Source organism: Candoia aspera, chromosome 4 (genome assembly GCF_035149785.1).
Source record: "Candoia aspera isolate rCanAsp1 chromosome 4, rCanAsp1.hap2, whole genome shotgun sequence".
In the NCBI taxonomy this organism is placed as follows: domain Eukaryota; kingdom Metazoa; phylum Chordata; class Lepidosauria; order Squamata; family Boidae; genus Candoia; species Candoia aspera.
The window spans coordinates 28851081-28872890 of NC_086156.1; the positions used below are offsets into that span (position 1 = coordinate 28851081).

Below are 21810 nucleotides of genomic sequence, written 5' to 3' on the forward strand. Positions count from 1 at the left end.
AACCAACGAAGTAGATTTTTCTCCTCTATTGTTTCTACTAATCATTATTTTCTCCCACCGATAACTGGCTTACTTGAAAGGTAGAACTAGCCAGCCTCATACTATCCTTTTCAAACTGCCCCATAACCCAATAAAGTTACTTGGAAGTATTCAAACAAACAGATATATAAAAATACAACGCATAAATGGCCTGAGAGAAGAGGAATGTCTCAATGGTTTTGGAAAGCATGCTTGTAATTCCATGAACAGAGACCTGCAGTTGAGAAAGGCTGCTTCCTGCCTGCCATTTCTCTTCGGTTTCTCTTGGGTCAAGCGCTAGGTTGAAAATTCCTTGGGTGTGGACTTTTAATTGAACAAACAAAACATAAAGATAATTATGAAGGCAAAAAGATCAAGAAATTGATTTCTGGTCAGCTGTCTTCTTTTCCTTCTTGATATATTTTGCTTCCTTTTAATTTGGTTCCATTTTATTTAATTTAATTTTTAAGCCACCCAGAGTTGCTGTGGAGTCAGGTGGCCTCGAAGTTGTAATAAGATATTTGAAAATGGAAATAAACTATATTATACATATACACACATACACGGTGTGTGTAAAGTATGTATTTGTAAATATATGTGAAATCTTAAGGAGAAAGGCAAGTATTTTAAGCATCCATATCAGATGAAGATAGTTTCTTAGGGGGAAAAAAAACACATTTTGATATAACCTAGAAATCAGTTTTTCAAAGCTGTTTGTTACTGTGCTACTTTTTTGGCCAAAGCAATTTCCCACATTTTTAATAAGACTGAAAGGTGTACATTGCTGTCCATACATATTGCTAATGCTATTAAAAAAAAGTCTCAGGTCTTTGACAAGGCAGTTTGGCACAATGGAATTCAGATTATTTTTGGAGTGTTTGAACAACAGGCAGTGCTGAAGGAGTGTTAACAAGGCTTCCTGAAATAGACAGAGGGTTTTCCGATGTGTGGTAAACACCACTGCTTGCTTCTGCATTTACATGCAAACCTTCCTGAATCACACATACATGCTCACTCCACTTTACTTAAGGGAATATTTAGATTGCTGCAAGCATGTCATATTGTTGCTATGGTGGGAGAGAGCGCAGGGTCAAAGTTCCATAGCTGTAGTGCATGCTTATTACAATCAGGTAAGCTTAAATTATTCAAGAAATCATTCCTGCCAAGATGCAATGAAGCATCTATTGTTCAGGGCAACATTGGGCGGTAGACTTTCTCTCACAAGACTTGTAAAATCTGTTCCTGTACTTTTGTATTCAAACATTTCTGCAGGTTAGAGTGAGCCAAGGCAAGGAACCTCCACATTTGTTGAGTCTGTTCAAAGATAAGCCACTCATTGTTTACAAGGATGGGACTTCCAAGAAAACTGGCCAGGTGCCCCCTCCTGCAACCCGCTTGTTCCAAATTCGCAGAAACCTTGGAGCCATCACCAGGATTGTAGAGGTAACAAATTCCCATTCAGAAATCTGTTCTCTGTGTAACCAGATATAATTATCTGGAGTTCCAGGTTGAGGGCCAGGTGTTTTCATACAGATCTGCCTCAGGTATGTACTTTTGGTATTTATGCCTCTTTGCTGCTATAAATTGCTTGCAGCTTAACCTAATTTGCATTCAGTGAACAAATATCCATATACCGAATACACATTTTGGGGAGTTTCAACCAATAAAAATAATGTACAAAATAGTATTAGGAAAGACGATTTACAAAAAAAGTTACATTAGGGAAAATATTTTTTAAAAATGCACAGACCTTTAAAAATTGCAAATGGATACAAAGCTTCAACAAAGTAAGCCCCAGGTAACCAAAATAAGAAACCGAGCAAAACATTTGTTGTAGATGTGCAGCTGAGAAAATACAGTTCTTTGCTTAAGATCCTCCCCATGTTCCTAATGTCTGTGATACCACATCACACGTCATATTTTCAATTATAACACTGCTAAACTCCAACTTGTCTCCAAACTGCAACTTGATAAACAAGGACAAGTCTAATTAAACACATATTATGAAAATACAAACTAAATGCCTTCTTCTCCACCCCTCCGCCCCAAAAAGCTGCCATCATCATATATATTTTATTTAAGGTACATGGAATAGTTGCTGTACTTCTGATTTGCTTGTTACATTGAACCTACTATGTATTTTCTTTTCTGCTTTTATGATTGTGTGTATGTGTAATGGTGAAATCTTTCTTTCCTGACTAGTTTGTTCTTAAGATTATAACTGACAATTTGAATCATTTACATAGTCTTTTATTTCAAAGACTATTTATCTAATATTATGCTTGGAATAAATTAATTTCGCACACTATTTAAAATTCAGAAACAGGAGGCAAACAGAAGAGTGAATCTATCTTTACTTTATCTCAGGTTGATGTTGATGCAACTTCATTGAATTCCAATGATGTTTTTGTTTTGAAACTGCCAACTAAGTCTGGGTATACCTGGATTGGTAAAGGAGCAAGCGAAGAAGAAGAGAAAGGAGCTAAGTATGCAGCTGGTGTCCTAAGATGTCAAACTTCAAGGATTGAAGAAGGCCATGAACCACGTGAGTGTGCAAAAAAAAAAAAAAAAAAATCTCAGCATGCCTTGGCAATCAGGAAGGTGGTCTCTTAAGATTCGGGAAGAATGCTTCAAGATTGTCAATATATACACACATGAACTTCTATGCATAAAAGTTGCTGAGGACAGAGAAGGTGAGATAGGGAGAGAGAAAGGATGAGACCAGAAAGTGGATTATTATTCTCTTAATGCCTGCAAGGTAATTCACCAAGGAATTTTTGTGTGGTATTTTCTAGAGGAATTTTGGACTGCACTTGGCGGAAAAAAACAATACCAGTCATCTCCCCAATTGCGGACTGAGTCAGAAGACCATCCGCCTCGTCTGTATGGTTGTTCTAATAAGACTGGCAGGTTTATAGTAAGTTTAAGGCAGTTTTTCCTGCTTTATCCCTTTATTACTATGGTTGTTCTATTTCTTGGGCTTCAATGAATCTATGTGCATATGTTTATTTACTTACAATAAAAATACTCTTTGCAGGAACATAAAAGTATAAAGGAGCATTTTATAGAGACTCAGATATTAGGTCTGGCCCAACAGTGTCTATGGGGGAAGGTAAATCAGGCAAAATGATGGTGGAAGCAACCCTGCCCCTTTTCTATGTGCATCAGTGTCACACATATGTACAAAGAGGCAGGACTTCAATTGCAATGTTGTACTGCCATCTTCCCTATTTTGATCCTCCGCCACACAGATGTTGCTGCCTTGTAGTTGATAGAATAATATTGGGATACTACACATTGATTTTCAGTTTTTGTTTTCTTCTTGTTGACATTTTAAACTTCATTCACTGAGCTACTATGTGGCATATTCATTTAAACTTGGTCAAAGTGATACGGCTTCAAAACTTTGAGAGTTTAATGTGCAACATTCTAAATAGAAGCCAGATGTTTTGCTTTAGTATGTTTTCTTGACACAGTTATATAAAACAGGGTTTCAGAAATATAATAAAACAATAGCATTCTTTATGAATTCTGTCATCAAATCTAGAATAAAGAAAATAAAGATATCTGACTTGAGCCAAATGCAGCTGATTTTAAAGTGTGCCAGTCCTTCAGAGGATTTTTGTGTGGCCAGGATGACCAGAACAAAAGTTAAAAGAAGTGAAATATTTTTATCCTTAGGCTTAGATAAAGAATATATCAAAACAAAAGGTTAATATTTCTGATTTTCTGATGAAATTTCAAGCCCACATGTATGTTCTACACTTCTCAACTTACTAATTTTGAATTTTGTTTAAAGTAGCATGAGAAGAGTTGAAACATGTTGATTTATCTAGTGAGCATATTCTCTTAATGGGGCAGGAGAATGTCTTAGCAATTTCTGCATATGGTAGGTTTATATTATATCTAATCAAATGGCAGTTCTTTAATCATTAGTGAAGTAACAGGTGCAACAAATTCCCACGCACATCTGCTCTCATTTACAAAACACAAATGTTCTGTACTGAAAGTTTTTCTCATGAACGTTTGCTAATTGATTTTTTTCTTCTAAAATAAATAAAGTAACCTGGTGCCTAATTAATTTTATAGATTAATCATTTTTTATTCTGTATTTAAATCTTTTATGAAAGTAAAAGATCTAATATGTTCACTGGGGTCTGTAAGTACAATGCCACTGGAACATTTTTATTCAATGTATCATCCTGCGTTCTTACTGACCAAGAAGAGGTGTGCCCCATTGCTTGGTTTGTTCACATATGAATCTCTGAAATTATAGATGGTGGCCTATTGGCCAAGATTTCTGTGGAAATCTTGTAGTCTAAGCCATTCTGGTATGCTGCTTCCAATGCTGTATCTGTAAACACTGTACCACCACAGGGTAGGATACATGAACTATTGTTTGTTTAATACCTAGCTTTTGGCAACTTTCTCCCATTACTTAACCTGAATTCCTGACTAACATGTCATTTGGACTATGACTGTCTCTAGCCTCCTTACTGCTATGTCACTTTTTCAGCCTTTGCAGTCTTACCTGTTTTTTCCTTATTTTCTTCAGTTATGATACAGCTTTTGCCATCTTAAAATTACATGAATGTGGTGTTTACTTACCTAATGAATAAGTAAGGAAAGGTTTTAGCCTAGCCCATGTGTTTTTAGTAATAGAAATGTATGATTCAGTAAAGTATTCTTCCTTACAGATTGAGGAAGTGCCTGGAGAATTCACTCAGGATGATTTGGCTGAGGATGATGTCATGTTGTTAGATACTTGGGATCAGGTAAGACACTTAAGTTAATAAAGAAATTCTGTATGAGGGAAGCTACAGTATGCAAGAGCTAGATTAGGTGTAGAATGTGTACATGATAAAATGATTTGCGTCATTTCAGACTGAAGATAGGGAGTCATGTTTTCAAATTCTGTATCCAGCAAACAGAAAAGGAGTAGACGGAATGGGTGGGGCTAGAAACAGTCTCTTTACAATGCTTACTTTCTGTTTTGAGGTGGCTGTTTGTGTGTTTTTTTAAAATCTAGGGAAAGAGTGAAAAGTAATATTCACATACGTATACCCATTTTATTCTAAGCTAATTCTTAAACCTCAACAAATATAAATAGGTGTTAAAATGAACTATTTAAATGGATGAAATTAAGAGAATATTGCAATATAATGTTAAACAGATGAATGGGGAAACATGACATGGTCAAAATGAGGTTGAGGAAGATCTCTTAAAACAACAAAACAAAACAAAACACTTGTACCAGATACTGAAACCAAATTGGGGAGAGGAGATTTATTTGTTAGGACTCAATTCCATTATATTTTAGCCAAAGGCAAATCCTTATTTGCTTTTCTTAGGGGCCATTGCCCCATAATATTGGATGGCTGTAATATAGCAATAGAGCAATTCCTATAGATTGTGGCACAGGGAAACTTTTAAAATTGATTTATACATTCTGTAAGCTTTTTTTAATCCTTAATCCTTAATACTAATTGCTTTTATATGGCTCTTTTATATTGTGTGTTTTAATGTTCTTGTTTTATGTTTTTGTTTTATTAACCTTTTGGAAGCTACCCAGCAGGGACCTATTAAATGGCAGGCTATTAATCAAGTAAATAAGGGAACCCTTTTAGAATGGAGGAGGGAAGGACAGGTATTGCCTGGAAAGTGAAATACTTGAATGAATAAGGCTGTACTATGAACTGTGAAACGAATCGCTGGTTTTCAGATGTAAGGAGGAACAATATGTTTGCACAGCAAAATAAACACTCAGATAACACTTCATGCATGAAGATGCACATACTTCCCTGCATTTTGATGCTAAAATAAAACATAAAAATATACTTAGTCTTTTAGTATATGAGGAAAAATAATGGTTAAAACTGGATGCAAGCTACTTAGTCATTTACTGGACTTCAATCTGTATGGTGGCTTCCAGGCTATACTAGTGCCATTTCAAAAACTGATGTATTTTTTTTTCCTTCTTGTTATGCCAAGGTATTTGTCTGGATTGGCAAAGATGCTAACGAAACTGAACGTGCTGAATCAGTTAAATCCGGTAAGGAAAAGAAACCAAACAGTTGATTGAAGTTAGGATTTGCAGGATGCTCAAATCGTAAGATCAGTGTTTCCCTTCAGATGTGTTGGCTTTCAACTCCTGTAATTCCCTGCCAACACAGCAATTGAAATCAAATAATGCATCCTAAGTTGGAGAAAGGTTTTCAATAAAAGACAGATTTTTTTATTTTTGGCACATCCCTAATCTAGCTACATTTATTCCTAAGAGACAGTACGTTATTATGAGTAACATGAACCAATTTACTTTTGTGACATGGCAGTTGCTCTTTTCAACATGGTACGCATTCGTGTTGTGTGTCTTCTGCCATGTAGTACAGCCACAATCATCCTTTACCTCAGTTTTCTGTTACATAATTTTCTTCAGTTGTTGATTAGATAAATTTAGTTAATTTTTGCACATCTGTACTTGTGTTTTTTAATGCTAATATGTGCTCCAAAAATATGGCAGCAAAGCACTACAGCTTTCTCCATTTCATTGCTGCCAGCTGTTCAGAGTTTTGCACCCCAAATATGGTAGCCCAGGTGTTTTCCAAATGGTTGCAGTGTTTAAACATGCTGTTCTGTAGATATGCTGCAGCTGCACAGAGCTGTTATTGCACTTTGAGATCCCACAGTTAATCAGGTTTCTTCTGCAAAGGGACTGTTTCTGTAGTGGGATGGTGCTGTTCTTCAAAATACATGGCTTGGCACAGGTTTTATAGAAACCCCTTTTTAATAATAAGGAAACATGTATTGAATCATAAGGTTTGTGTTAGGATGCGTTGCTTGTGTTTTAAAACCTAGTGGTTTCTAGCTGTGAATTCTGTTCACATCACTGGTTATTAGTTCACAGTTCAATCTTACATTTTGTAGTTATAATCAATTATATTAGGTTTTTTTTTCCTTTGACTGTTGCTCTGAACATCTTGACCTTCGTCAGAATCTATTTCTATCTGTTCACTTTGTTGAAAAGTTTAGGCTGTATTTATACAACATGCTAGTTCACAATTTACTGAACCATACAGGTAGTCCTCACTTAACGACCATTCGTTCAGTGACCATTCGAAGTTACAGCGGTGCTGAATGAATGGTAGTTATGCCTGGTCCCTGAAGTTACGGCTGTTGCAGTGCCCCCCCAGTCATATCAACATTTGGGCACGTGGTGGCAGCCTGCCCGCACTTAGAACTTCAGGGGTGCTTCAGCTCCTCCCACCAACCTTCAACTCCTCCCACCCACTCATCTCCCCACCATCTCTGCCCTTTTGGCTGCCCTGCACTCCTCCACTTCTGCTGGCCCTGCCGCCCCCAGCTGACCTTCACTGTCTTCTTGCTCCCACTGATGAGCTGTGACTGGCCTAGCCCTTCGTGAGGCAGCTGCTGGCCATGTGAGGCCTTCTTCCAAAGGCCACAAGCAGCCTTGTCCAAACTGTGTGCGGCCTTCTTGCAAGGCTGCCGCAATTAGGACAAGGCATGAGACTGTGGGAAGAAGGCCTTGCGCAGCCAGCAGCTGCCTCATGAAGGGCCAGGTGAGGCGTGCCTCATCCGAAGCAGGAGCAAGACGACGAAGATTAACTTGGGGTGGTGGAGTGCAGGGTAGCAAGGGCCAGAGTTCAGGGTGGCAATGGTGGCTGCTGCTGGGACAGCCAGGGCTTTCCACAGCAGTGCTGGGGCTGGGTGGCGTGGCTTTGCACCTTGGGGCTGGGGCAGCCAGGGCTTCATGACACAGTGATGGGCTGGGGTGGCCAGGGTTTTGCATCATGGTGCTGGGGCAGCTGCAGCTTCATGGAGGGCCAGGCTGGGCATGCCTCATCAGCAGTGGAAGAAGAGGCGAAGGTCAGCTGGGGGTGGTGGGGGCGGCAGAGCTTAGGGCAGCTTGTGTGCCCTCCTGCCCCCAGCAGCAGCCACCCCTGGCCTGGCTGCACTCGTGCTGGGCCACGGCAGCCACTTACCTGCCCGTCAGCCTGCTTGCAAGCTGCCTGGGACTTGCAACTTCCTGCTGGCTTCCCCATTGTCTTTGCTGTAATGGGGCAGCGGAGGACTGCTGGGATTGCCATTGCTAAGTGATGTGGTCAGGTGACATCATGCTTTACGGCTGTATCGCTTAGTGATGGAAATTCTGGTCCCAACTACCTCATTAACCAAGGACTACCTGTACTGGGTTAACCCAGTGTCCCGGATTTGAATATCACACTGACCCATAAATTTACCTTATTGGTTGGGATCCCATATGGCACAGGGCTACAAACTAGCCAATCACATTTAACTTAGCATGTTGTCAATCCCCACTCAAGACACTTTCAGCCTCTTGTAGCTAATTGTTGTTCTACACAAGGTTTCCTTCTCTAAGCTGCCGTTAGCAAGGCAATGATCTCCTTTTCAGTGTGTGTGTGTGTGTGTGTGTGTGTGTGTGCACCTTCAAGTCAGTCTTGACCCTAGCAACATGCATTAAGCTGCATGTACTTTCCTGGGCACATTTTTAGAAGTGGTTCGCCATTGCCTTTTTTTCGGGGGGGGGGGGCTGAGAGGGACTAGCCAAAGGTCACCCAGCTGGCTTTGTGCCTAAGGCAGAACTAGAGCTCAGGGTCTCCTGGTTTCTAGCCTAGTATTTTTAATCACTATACCAAATTGGCTTTCTTACATCAATTTACTGCAGTACAAAATGACATATTTCAAAATATTAATTTATATAAAAATGACAACTATTACACCGTACCGCTTCTATTCCTTTTTACATGCTAGTAAGAGCCAAAGAGACCACTTGTGTGTTTGCAAATGCCATGCATACTTGTCTTCTGATTTGGGGAACCCTTTAATATGACACCTGCCTGAAAACCTCTTAAAACCTTAATTTGTACAATTAGAAGTATAATGGTTGAAGTCAACAATAAGAACAAGTATCTCTCTATAAAAGCCAGTTTCCAAGATATAAGGAAACTATTATGTTTATAAAGAACATTTATGGATATTGCTGAGATGACAGTAACTTATTCATCACCCCAGTCATGCACAGGCCATTCTTTGTTATGAGGAGTTAATGCAACATGGATCTGTGAAGCAGAAAGTAAGCTACGTAAAAACATTGTGCATTTTGTTTAGTTTTAGCTTAGTGTATTGTGCAAACCAAATCACTGCAATTTTAAATTCATGGTTTATGCCTCCTTATCATGTATGAACCTAGCCACCATGGTTCAATATGAAGTGTGAACCCAACCTATATTTTCAGTGGTTCAGGTAATATCAAATGCAAAAACATATAATCACCTCTTTCTTGAAATGACAATCATTCTATTCAATATTAAAATACATTACTAAAATTGTGTTATTTGCATAGACAATTTTATATTTATAAAAATGTGTTAAATTTTTAAACCACCCTGTGTCAGGACTTTCAGTGATTGATAATAATACTAAACAAAAATTACAAAAAGGATCAGATTATCATAGGTAATCCTCACAAATCGTAAGGTACACAATAATAAGAGTTTGGCTTAGGTTCATTAACAAATCAGTTCATTCAATACCATCCAGCTTGTGCCCTAAGATCAGCTGGGAGGCCCTATTTGTGGTCCCACTGGTGTGTTTGGTTCTGTTAAAGGGCCATCTCAGTGATAGTGTCCAGTTATGGAACTCTTTCTTGAGATGTTCACTGGTCCCCACAACGTCTCCTTTCAGTAAACAGTGAAGATGTGTATGTATGGGATAATAATTATTTCTTCACCAGACTGCTTTAATTTTGCTGATTATTTAACAAACTTTTTAAAAATCTTGTTTTTAAAAATTAATGACTTTATTAGGATGGCTTTATGCCAGATTTACCAAGGAGGAAGACTGATACAGAAATTAAAGTGATTTAGAAATTAGCTAAAAATAGAACACCCTTTTGCTGTGATATGCTATTATTATTTTGCATATTCATATATTTCAGCCAAAAGCTACATTGAGACTGATCCTTCTGGAAGAGATAAAGGGACTCCGGTTGTTATTGTAAAACAAGGTTATGAACCTCCAACATTCACAGGCTGGTTTTTGGGCTGGGATTACAACAAATGGAAAAACTAACAGCCACAGAAGACTGAACCATGGAATAAATACCAGAGCAGAATATTCTCTAACAGGTTTAAGTATGTGCTTGCAAAGGGGTGTATAAACAGCTATTATTGAGGCCTGTGCCTTAATCTTGAATGAAAATTTATGAAATAACACACATGTACACATTCTAGAAGAACAGATATTTGTTCCCAGTGGAATTAGAAAATGCCCTTTCATAAATGCATCATTCAGGAATAAAAAAATCCAACACATCTGGGCAATGTTTATGGCTACCCTTGTCAACTCCATTGCTTAAACACCATAGCTCCAGTCTGAAGAGATTATGGGATTTCCACAGCATTGCCTTCTTTTCTGCCTATAGCTTGACTTATTATGTGCCGCTCTGTTATTACCCCAGTATGACTGAGCACTAGCTCAGTAATTGATAGCTTTCTGATTGAGTATTTAGGGAAGACTGGTCTGGTTGTCCAAACTTTTCTCCTGACTCATTATGTTGGTGCAGTCATTTTAGCTTTGCTTTTGCTTTAGTCATATAACATCTATATTTTTCATCTATTTTTATGGACAATAATCACAACTTATCTCTTCAAACCTGACATTTAAGGCCCCAGCGAATTGTATAGCCCAGGGAAGTTCCCAATTTTTTAAAGAAGTAACTGTGCAATGCCTGAGTTTATCTGTCCATGCTTAAGAAAGGAAATGAAAGTATAGTGGTTTAAATACTCCTCTAACCTATGCATCTTACAAAGCTCTGTAAAAAGAAAACTGTTCACTATTGTTCAGAATGAAGAGTTGCCCAAAATGATATTATTCTTTCCTTTGACAAAAATTGATAAAAACATTCTAGAAAAACCTGTTGACCCACCATGCTTCTGTTCTCATCCTTCCCACAAACATGAAGTTACAAATCAGGCTGTCAGATTAGGGCTGCTAAAACCTTGATGATCAATAGATGGCAGGAAAGACAGAAAAACTCATAATTTGCTGCTATTTACTGTTCGTTGAGATTTTTACAGCCCTGATCTGGTAGTCCTGTATTTACTGGTTGTAAGAATGTATCTCAGAAGTGGTGGTGTTTACATTTTAAGATGCTTTGGAGAAATGGTTGAGATATACATTCCATAGCTTGTAGCATTAATGAGAAATGAAACTATTATGCATTATTAATTGGACTGGTATATATAGATTATATCCTATCTATATGTTCAATTTTGATCAAGAAGACATCACATGGAAGCCTGCTTCCACCTGTAATTCTCCCTTCCTTGACCTGGCCACCTATGTATTAAGTTTGATTAGAACGTAAAGGATAAAGACTAAGAATAAAAATGAGAATAATTTGGGGGAGGGGAGCTTATAGTAAATTAAATGTGAAACATGCTTTTAAGTATAAATTTTGTATTTCCAATTAATAAATCATTTCTAATCTGAACAAACTAAACTGTTGTCTTCCTTTTATGCAATTATGTTTGACTTACTTACATATTCAACTAATTTATTATCTTGGCCACTTTCTAAAGAGTTTGTCTCCAACATTTAAATATGGCAGAAATATTCATTAAATTTTACCTGTTTTCTCCCAACTATCTCAGAACACAGTGTATAAATTTCCACCCATTCCATTATCATTACAAGTCTGACAGACAGATTAACAAAAAAAACCCTCAAAACCACCAGATAAAGTGTACAATTTAGTGTAAAACTGTGTATCACACTGGCTGTATCAGGAAAACAAGTACAGGTAGTCCTTGTTTAGCGACTGCTCATGGGGAATTATTTCCTTATAAAAGATCTGTGCATCATATATAAATTAATGGTCACCTTTCAGATATAGATTTGACTACCTATTTCCTTGCATAATATAATAAGCAAAAGTACAGTTTACTGCTGTATGTTTCCTCATTTTAATTTCAAAATTCAGACATTAATGCAGTATCTAAAATTATTAAGTCTTGCTATTTTTATTATCTGCATAGTGTGTGTCCAGTCATGTTTATATTTCTGTCTCAAAGGAAAGCAGAATACTTTTTCTTTTTAATTCAGTGTTAAGTATCCTTTCATTGTGGCATATCACATTAGAGAATTATGTTTGCAAGTTAATAACTCTACTGGAAAATGAATATTATTAAGAGTATTTAGATTCAGTGTCAGCACTTCATATCGTAACAAACTGAAGAACAAATACTATAAATTTTAACTCAAGTATATTTATAATGAAGACATTACACTCATGAATCAAGTTGATAAATACAATTAAACATAACATAAACTTTGTGCAATACTTGGGGATGCGGACTTAAAACATGAAAAGTAGTTTCTATTCCAAATGAGTATTAAGTAACTGAGTTTTCCAAAATTCTAGAAACTTGCGTTTTCTAAAATAACAGGGCACATATGTGATAACCTTACAGAGGTTTTCTGAAACAATGGTAGGAATTCTAAAGCTACCTGCATGCAGCAAGGCAGTTTATGGTCATAGTTCTGAACGGAGGAAAAAACAACACAGGCATCATCCACAAAGAGCAGGAACAGCCATACTGTTAGGTAAAATGAGTGCCCATTTCCAGATGGCCAATGAAGAATAGCAAATGGTAGCAAAGTGGTAGAAGTCCGAACTGTGTGTGCTATATGGCTTATCACGTGTTCTCTACCTTGCAGCTAGGCTATGGTGACAGGCTTCACTTGAGGCTGTCCTTGAAAATGACTTGGGAGCTGCAGTTCATTCAAAATGCAGTGGTCCGTTTGCTGACAGGAGTGTAGTGTAGCATCTGTGCCAAGGTTGCTGCAGTGATTACCGAAAGCCCAATTCAGGGTTCTGATTTTAAACATTAAAGCCCTACTTTGCTTAGTACCTGCGCATTTGAAAGAATGCCTCCTCTTGTCAGAATCAGCTCACCCTGTGCATATTTCCAAACATGCTGGAGGCCTGGAGAGGCACATTCTCAGTGACAATCCCTACATTCTGGAACACCTTGCATCTTGAAGTAAGGGAAAAGAGAAGGAACTGGATTGCTTTTTAAATTGTTATCTGTAACTACCATTTTATTTTTGTTTGCAAAGCACATTGAGTCCTGAGAAATTAGGGCAGAAAGAAATGTTCTAATTAATACATAAACATCAAAAAACACCCTAATGCGGACTTTGGGGAAGAATGAGATTTAAGATGAGATCTCTTCATGTCTTTGTATCTGTAACATGGCTGAGTCAGGTAACACAAACACATGATATGTTTAACCCTTTTGAAGAAAAATGTCAAACAACATTTAGCCTCTTGTTTATTGGCAAGACAGAAGGAAACTAAATTTCATGAAATCTCCCTAGCAATGTGTCATGAAATTAGTAATTGACAAAAAAATTAAAATATAATAAAGGCATATCATACACATAAGCCTAATTATAAAGTGATGCAGGCAAATGTATTATTTTATCTTTATAATGTAAGAAATGGGCATTTGGTCTGACATTATTTGCTTAATATCCAATCAATATTTTCAATTTGATCGCAAATATTTGGATATTTTTTTTCTAATAGAGGGATTAACCAGTACATGAAAAGGCACTATATTACCAAACAAAATACAAGACTTAGGCACTTGTGACACTAGAAATGGAATGTGTAGCTACTTTGGGCACCATTTAATACATTGCATACTGCTAGGGTGGGAATCATGCAGTCCTCCAAATACTGCAAAATTTAGAGTTACCATCCATCTGGTAATGGATGTGTCAATTTTTTATCATTGTTCCACTTCATCCATCCAGGAGGAAATGTTTGGATTGAGGGCAGCATCACATGACAGGAGCAATGGGGCAACCCTTCCCAACAGTAATCTCTAAAAAAGATGCATCACCCCATTGCCCCTGATTGATATATGAAGGAGAAAGGGAGGGATCAGAAATACTGTAATATACAGACGTGCTGTAAGTCAGACATGATCCAAGATTTGAATTTGGGCACTTTTTTTCCAAGACAGCAAAATCATTTAAAGAAGGATAAATGATGGAGATATTTAATTATTTTAGAAATTTGGTTTAGCTTGGAGAAATTTGTGATTTAATACCACAGACATTTAAACCAAATGCAATTTCATGCCACAAATATCAGTCTAGCCTGAAAAGACTGTAATACCACAAACACTAGCATAGCTCACAGACACTTGACTTTATACAAGAAAGCTGATGAATTGTTTAAGTTTCAAAGACTTATGATTTCATTCCACAAAAGCTGATTTATGTCATGCAGACTTAGTTTCATGACAAATATTAGTTTAAGTTAAAGAGGCTACTAATATACAAATACTGGCTTAGCTCACAAAGATGTCTATTTTATACCATCAATTATTTAACTCCCAGAAACTTCATACAGCAAAAGCTGGTTTAGCAAGCAGAGACCTGTGATTTGATACTACAAAACCTGATTTAATTCAGGCATAGATGATTTCATATAACTTATATTAGCTTAGCTTGAAAAGACTTTTTATATCATAAACACCTTAGTTCAGGCAGATTTGTGAGCTTAGCAAATACTGTAGCAACCTGTTTTGCAAAACTCTTCTTCCTACCACAAACTATGGCTTAGGTAACAGGCTTAAGATTTCATTCCATGCCTTACTTTGGAAAACACGTTGCTTTCATGTCACAAACAATGGTTTAGCTTGTAGCAATCTCTATGTTGCTCAGAATTGGTTTAGTATTTCAAATAGAAAACAACTTTTGCTTCGCAAGCCCAGACCAATACTGTGAGGGATAAAGCTAAGCTATAGTACTGATACTGGAATAACACTGGAATGACTGGCAATAAGCAGCAGAGAGGAGAATCTCTGGCTTAGAAACATGTGGCTGCAGTTCATCAACATGAATACATGTGAATGGAATTCTGAACTGATATTGCCATTTCTCTAATCAGACCTCTACCTTTAGGTAGAAATTAAGGAGGCACATCTTTTCATCGCTAAGGAAAAGGCGTTTTTTTCCCCACCGAATTTCTTGTTGTTGTTACGAACACATCATACGACGGGCGAGTTTCTCTTCGGTACAGGAAAAATTACCACCTCCGCCAGGAGGTCATCAGGTAAACCGGGCCAAGCGGAAGCTCAATAGGGAAAAGAACGGCTACAGAAGAGCGGGCGGGGCCAAGGCGCCGGTCTGCCATTCACGTGACCTGGACGAGGTCGGGCTGGGGAAAGCGGCGAGCAGCACGTGGAACTCGGAGGCGGGGCTATTCGCGAAGGACGTGCGAGAGGAGGGGGAACACCGGCGGTTCTATAGCGCTTGGCTCGGCCCTCTGCCGGTTGCTTGAGGGCATTATTTGAAAACGGTTGCTAGGAAACGAGTGTACAGGGAGGCCAACGGTGGAACTCCCGTTACTGCGCTTAACGCGCCTGAGAACGTAAAAGGTGCGAAAGGCTGGTCGGACGGAGCGCCTTTATTCCTCCTTCAGCCCTCATTTCCCCTCTCAGGAACCTTGAAGACGCCCATTCCCCCCCTTTCCGCGTTTATGGAGGAGAAGGAAGGAAAGGAGGATTAAGAGTAAGGCTTCCAGAAATGAACCTCAACATGCCTACAGGTGGGAGGTGAAGCAAAACGAGAGCCCAGGAAAATCCAGGGCATCGCCTCAGGGGCGCAGTCGACCTTTAGCGCGGGCAGGGCGTTTCCCGTTAGAAAAGGAGCGGGATTTGAAGCCAGATCGAAGAGGGAGCCTCAGTTCAAGCAATTCTATGACCTTTTTCCTTCCTCTCAAAACAGGACGGGGAGGCAACTCCCTTTTCGTTGAAGGCGTAAGAAGGACGGGCGCTGCTGCAGCACATTCCGTTCTCAGCGGCTATGAATGGAGAAAAGGCGGCGGGAGGGGGGAATCAGGCCAGCCCTGGGGAGGCGACGTCCGCTTCCTCCTGCCCTCACGCGCTTCAGATTGACCAATGAGGCTAAAGTGGATTGAGCAATCAGGTTGATCGGCAGCTGCCGAAGCCAGTGAGCGAAAGGGGAGAGCAGAGCCTGCGTGGAGCTTTCCGTACTTCGCCGCCCAGTTGCTCCCCCAGCGCGGCCTTTTTTAGCCAATGACGGGCGGACTGTGGGAAAAGGGGCGGGAAGGCTGAGGGGTTGGGTGAAGCGGGAGGAGGCGCGGCCCGACCAGAAGCACAGGCGGTTTTTTCGCTGCAGCGTTGGACTGAGTCTTCTTGGAGCCTCTGGGGAAGAGGTGGAGAGACTTAGCCGAGGGGCGGATGGGGATTTATCACTGCCTGCGCCGCGCTTCCTTCGCTCGCTTTTCCTGCCCTTAATCGTTATCTGGTCTGACCCTGCGCTCCTCTGCCTGTCAGGGAAGGATCGTGACCAAGAGCCTGGGACAGGCGAAGGAGCCTTGCGGCGGCGACGGCGACAGCGGCGGGCGACTGGTGCCCTCTGCTCGCCGCGGGCCCCTCCCCTGCGATGGGGAATGGGTTGTCGGAGCAGACGCCGATCCTGTCGAGCCTGCCTGCCTTCCAGTGCTTCCACATCGTGATCTTGGGGCTGGACTGTGCCGGCAAGACCACCGTCCTCTATCGGTTGCAGTTCAACGAGTTCGTCAACACTGTGCCCACGAAAGGTTTCAATACGGAGAAAATCAAGGTGACGCTGGGAAACAACAAGACTGTCACTTTTCACTTCTGGGACGTCGGAGGCCAGGAGAAGCTGCGGCCACTTTGGAAGTCCTATACCCGCTGCACGGACGGCATCGTCTTCGTGGTGGATTCCGTGGACGTGGAAAGAATGGAAGAAGCAAAAACGGAACTTCACAAAATCACACGGATTTCTGAGAACCAGGGAGTGCCTGTGCTCATCGTGGCCAACAAGCAGGACTTGAGACATTCACTGTCGCTCTTAGAGATGGAAAAGATGTTGGCAACCAGCGAGCTGAGCTCTTCCACCCCCTGGCATCTGCAGCCCACTTGTGCTATAATAGGAGATGGTCTTAAAGAAGGACTAGAGAAACTGCATGATATGATAATTAAAAGAAGGAAAATGCTGAGGCAACAGAAAAAGAAAAGATGAGCTGCTGTGGGTTAATTCCTTCTAGATGTTTGACTAAAACAGTGGGCAGCACCAGACTTGCTCATTTGGATCTTGTACAGACTGATTAAACACACAGCCTGGTGGGAAGTTTTGCAGGCAGATCATTTATATAGTTTCCCCACGTATATTTGGGCACTACTACTTTAAAAGGAAAAAAAAGCAACTCCATTGTTACATAGTACAAAGAGATCAGGAAACAGGTGGGTGGGTAAATGAAATCTGGATATCTAAATAACCAAATAAAACAATGAAGAGTGATTTGCCTGGTGGTATAGTCATATGTCTGAGAGTGCCTTTGCAAGAAGATTGCATTCAAGGCATTAGTGTTTCACCTACTGCTTGTGTAAGTGGAGTGTTTAGATGAGGATACACAGCTTTAAAACAATATCCTATAACATGTCTGGAGCTAGACAACCAGTATTTAAGGAGGCTGTGAATGTGAAAGATTGGTTGTATGGTATGCTTTAACTGGTTTCTCTTAAAATACTACTTGGAGCTCAGATGAATTGAATTATCACTATTGTGGTAGTCATGTTATTTGCAGCTTGATGGAGAAAAAAGTATGGACTATGTAAGAGCATGGATGAGTTTCCTGATAATGTAGCATGTCTTGGTGTGTAGGAGTTCTTTAGAAATAGCTGTGCATCGTTAAAGCAGTGCTAATCAGATTTGGACCACACTTATTTGTTCCAAGAAGACATGTTTTAGAAGGGAAAACCCAAACAATTAGACAAATGTATACTACTACCATAAGGAGTTTCAGGATTCTTATAGTTCAATATTACCTTTAGATTAAATTGATGGCAATAAAATTTGATCATGGTTCAGTATAAGTCAAACTAACATCAGCAACACTACATGTCCTGTGTGCCCAATATTGTTGAAATGTACTGCCAGGTTTTTTGTAATCAATGTACTGAATCTTTATACACTTGAAAACTTTGACACTGTGCAAAACAAGAGTTTAAAGATGACACGTGTCTGCTTTAATTATGCTTTAAGTTTTTCTTGTTTACATTCATGCAAACAGTGTTTAAGTTGGTGGGATGGCACATGATACTGAGACATGTTTCTTATTGGTACAATTTTTTTCAAAAAATCAGTTGGTGTGGGTAGCAGGTCAAAGGGCTAAAGTGAAGCCTGTATTACTCTACTGGTGCTGTGAAACATTGTTATAATAATTCCGTTATTAAATGAAAAGAACTTGAAAGGAGCTGAGATTTGTCCTTCCTTCAGCACAACCAACAAAGTTAGTGTGATTTTATTGATCAGATATAAGGAGGGTTAACTACAGTTCTGACTGTTAGGAAATAAAAATTTCTGCAGAATCAAATTTTATAGCCAGAAACTGCTTAGAAGGTAACCAAAAATGCACTTTAGTGTTTTCCAATACTGAAAGTGTCAGCTTTTTAAAAAAAAAAATGAAATCCCGATCCTTTTCAAAAGAATTGAAGTAGCTTCCAATGGAGCTTTTGTATGGTGGTTATATGTATCTGCACTAGTGACATTAAAAGTCACTTTATGTCTATATTTATAGAAATGTAGATAACTTCTTAAACCTCAGTAAACTCAGTTCCAAGTAATTCATTGAAACAGAAGTTGAAAACATTCTACTGTGTTGATCTTGCTTTTTATCAGGACTGTCTGCATGAAACTGAACTCTATTCATGTGACATTTGTAAAATGTGACAATGTTTTAAAAATCACTGGTATCTCATTAAAAATTAAATGGCAATTTGCATTATGTTCTGTGTGTTTACAACAGTGAAATATACTTTTTGATACAGTTTCTTGTCCTAGTTTTGTGACTCTGGTGCCTGACAAGCTCCAGTACATAATAGGTGTTCTTACTGAGTTGTAGAATAGTTTGGCTGTTTTAAGGTGTGGCACATTTCTCTGTAGTCTTATCTTAGTATACAAATGTTTTTCATTTCTTCTCTTGAATACTGTGGCCACTCATATTCAGTGGAATACAAAATTTAAGGGGCTAGTCCTTGTCTCTTAATTTGTAACATAAATTTTAAAAAATGACTGTCATATACACACAGCTTGACAATGTATTTCCAGTAATAACTGGAATTATTAACTATGCACTGCTAAGCTAAAGAGATTGCATTAGGGATCTTTAGCTGAGGCATTGTAGCCTGATATTCTCGCATACACTTCCATGCTGGATGATATATATTTAAGTCTTAACTAATGTTTACATACAGGAGAGGTGAAAGTACTGAGATACCATATGTTTATGAACATCAATGGTCTGTTTCTGTTCTGAGAGTCAGCATCCTACTATTAATTGAACTCATGTAGTTTATGCTATAAAAGCATTTAAAAGTTCTAGTATTTTCTGTGCTGTAAACATTTCATGAAAGAGGTTAATGCCTTGTTAAAGCAATGAAATTGCTGTGCTGTTTGGAGACTGAATCATCAGTGTAACTGATTAAGATGGAGCCAGATGTCTGCTGTTATTTTTGAATGCTTTAGTAAAGGTATGCCCACTTAAAATTACAGATTTGAATTTTGGGGAAACTTTTTTGTAGTTTTCTTTCCCTCATCCCTGTAGAACAAAAGGAAGAAGTATTCTGTTTGTTTACTACCCCCAAGGAAAGAGATGAGATTGGCAATTTTCTCTTGCAATTTTTTTATACTACCACAACCTCTAGGGTCTAATGAACTTTGTTCGGCCTTGTTGATGAGATATGTATCTGTTAACAGCAAAAATATTATTTCAATAAAATGACTGGATTTTTACTAGGGATTTATTGAGACTGGCAGAAAAACCTGCTGAGGGAAATGGTGGGAAAAATATTTCCTTTAAAAAATACTCTTCCACAAGACTTTGATGTAGATTAGCACAATTCCTTGGTTAGAGTAGATGTTACTTCTATAGTTTGGGCGCATTTAGTGGCTATACCTAAGCTATAGTTTTGGGAGTCGTTTTTTTCTTGATAGGTCAGCATATCATTTACAGTATTTCAGAAAGTTCACCTTTTATACATGTGCAGATATTTTGAATATTCTAGAGCTGGATGAAATAAAAATCATGCCTGTAATTGCATAATCAGTGCAACTTCACTAGGAAATAAAATATATAGTTGTGTCACAAATTATAGCTATGTTTGGAGCTGGTAATAATGTTTTAGAATTTGCTACAGGGAGGAAACTGGTTCTGGACCATTTAAAACAAAATCTAAACAATGAAATTTGCTCATTGTAATATCTGATAAAGTAATGTCAAGGAGTTCAGCCAGACATGTAATCTACACAAACTGTTGATACAGGGGAGTGAGAAGCTATTAGGTACATTGTTTCTTTACAATTTTTCTTTTGAAAGAGAAGTGATCATTCCTGCAGAACCATACGGAATTAAAAAAAAAGTGGAGAAATTGAATACGCTTATTTATTGTGGGACAATTCTTGATACTTGTGTCAAGTTTTGTTGAACCACAGAAAATTTTGTTGTACTTTTCTTTATTGGAGGAAAGGATTGTAACAGTGAAACTGGTGGCAGATTTTTGGGACTTGGACTGAAAACAAGCTGCAGATACTGAGAAGCAATGATCTTGCTAGGTGTCTGAAGACCCCTACTAAAGAATGTCTCTGTTCAGTAGCATGTAAATACTTCAAACAAATGAATACATCATCATTTTTCTTTAAAACACTTAAAAACAATGATTTGGAAGTAGCAAATATATACCAAGAATCCTATTGATCTCAAATGAGTTTAAACATTGACTGAACTTATTTCACAAGCCTACAAAGGGGATTTTTTGCAGGATTGTTTTTCCCCATTGAGGATTGTCAAGAAAAATCCTGCAAGGCAGGTTATCTGAGAGGCAATGGCAAGGTATTTTAGATATAAGGATGACTTCTAAATATACCCCACTGCTGCTAAGACCAGTTGAGCATTGTTTTAACAGCCTTCGAAAATCCAGTTCTCAAAGCTCTGCTGGCCCAGTGTCAGGACTTTGCTGGGAACACCGTCTCCTGATCTGACTAGAATGTAGCAAGGCTGTAAGAAAGCTGTGCTCATTCTGGGGTATGTCTGCAGAATCAGAGGGGATAGAAACCAGAAAACACTTGTACTATAGGGCCATTGTATTCCCATTTTAGAGTAGGGGTCATTGCCCAGATTTACCTGTGAAAGTAATACATCTCTATTATCTTGGAGATGCAAGTTGGTCTTGTATTTAAAAAATTAATAGACTTCTGGTGTATATACCAAAGAGTGCTGCTACTTCGTTATTTATTAATTTGAGTCACACCCCAACTTTCTACTTTTCCATAATATAGGAGTATCTTGTTCATGAATAATTGATTCCTGCAGAGGCAGAGAACTCCTTAACATTCTACTGAAAAATGTGTATCAACATGATAGTCCCCCCCAGCCCAGCCCAGCCCAGCCCAGCCCAGCCCAGCCCAGCCCACCCTCTTTAGAAAAGGATGGGCCTTGCATTCTTTATCTAACACCTCTGCATGCTTTTATCAGTGGCAACAACCCTTGTGACTTGCTCAGTTCTGAAATGCTTTCAGAATGGATAGAAGCGTCTGACTGAGCAACATTAGATAAATAGGAGTGAACCAGGCATGGGGCTTCTCTTCATACAGTATAATGAAACAAAGGGAGAAAGATTTTTCTTT

The 21810-nt window shown here is 38.9% G+C and overlaps 2 protein-coding genes across 2 annotated transcripts in view; both read left to right on the forward strand.

Annotated features, from left to right (window-relative positions):
* Window positions 1-10971, forward strand: part of SCIN (scinderin) — a 51276-nt gene extending 40305 nt beyond the window's left edge. Inside the window, exons 11-16 of the mRNA XM_063303701.1 lie at window positions 1291-1461; window positions 2386-2563; window positions 2814-2935; window positions 4716-4793; window positions 6010-6070; window positions 9995-10971. Coding sequence (XP_063159771.1) covers window positions 1291-1461; window positions 2386-2563; window positions 2814-2935; window positions 4716-4793; window positions 6010-6070; window positions 9995-10128 — 744 coding nt within the window. The 3' untranslated portion in view covers window positions 10129-10971. The remainder of the gene's footprint in view (window positions 1-1290; window positions 1462-2385; window positions 2564-2813; window positions 2936-4715; window positions 4794-6009; window positions 6071-9994) is intronic.
* A 5271-nt stretch (window positions 10972-16242) lies between these two features.
* ARL4A (ADP ribosylation factor like GTPase 4A) lies at window positions 16243-18955 on the forward strand. The gene has a single exon (XM_063303702.1). It carries the CDS (start codon window positions 16546-16548, stop codon window positions 17146-17148), a length of 603 nt encoding a protein of 200 aa, XP_063159772.1. The 5' UTR covers window positions 16243-16545; the 3' UTR covers window positions 17149-18955.
* The last annotated feature ends 2855 nt before the right edge of the window (window positions 18956-21810 follow it).

What these genes read in the sequence shown, in the direction of transcription:
- ARL4A (XM_063303702.1), top strand. Translation starts at nt 16,546, where the DNA reads ATGGGGAATGGGTTGTCGGAGCAGACGCCGATCCTGTCGAGCCTGCCT.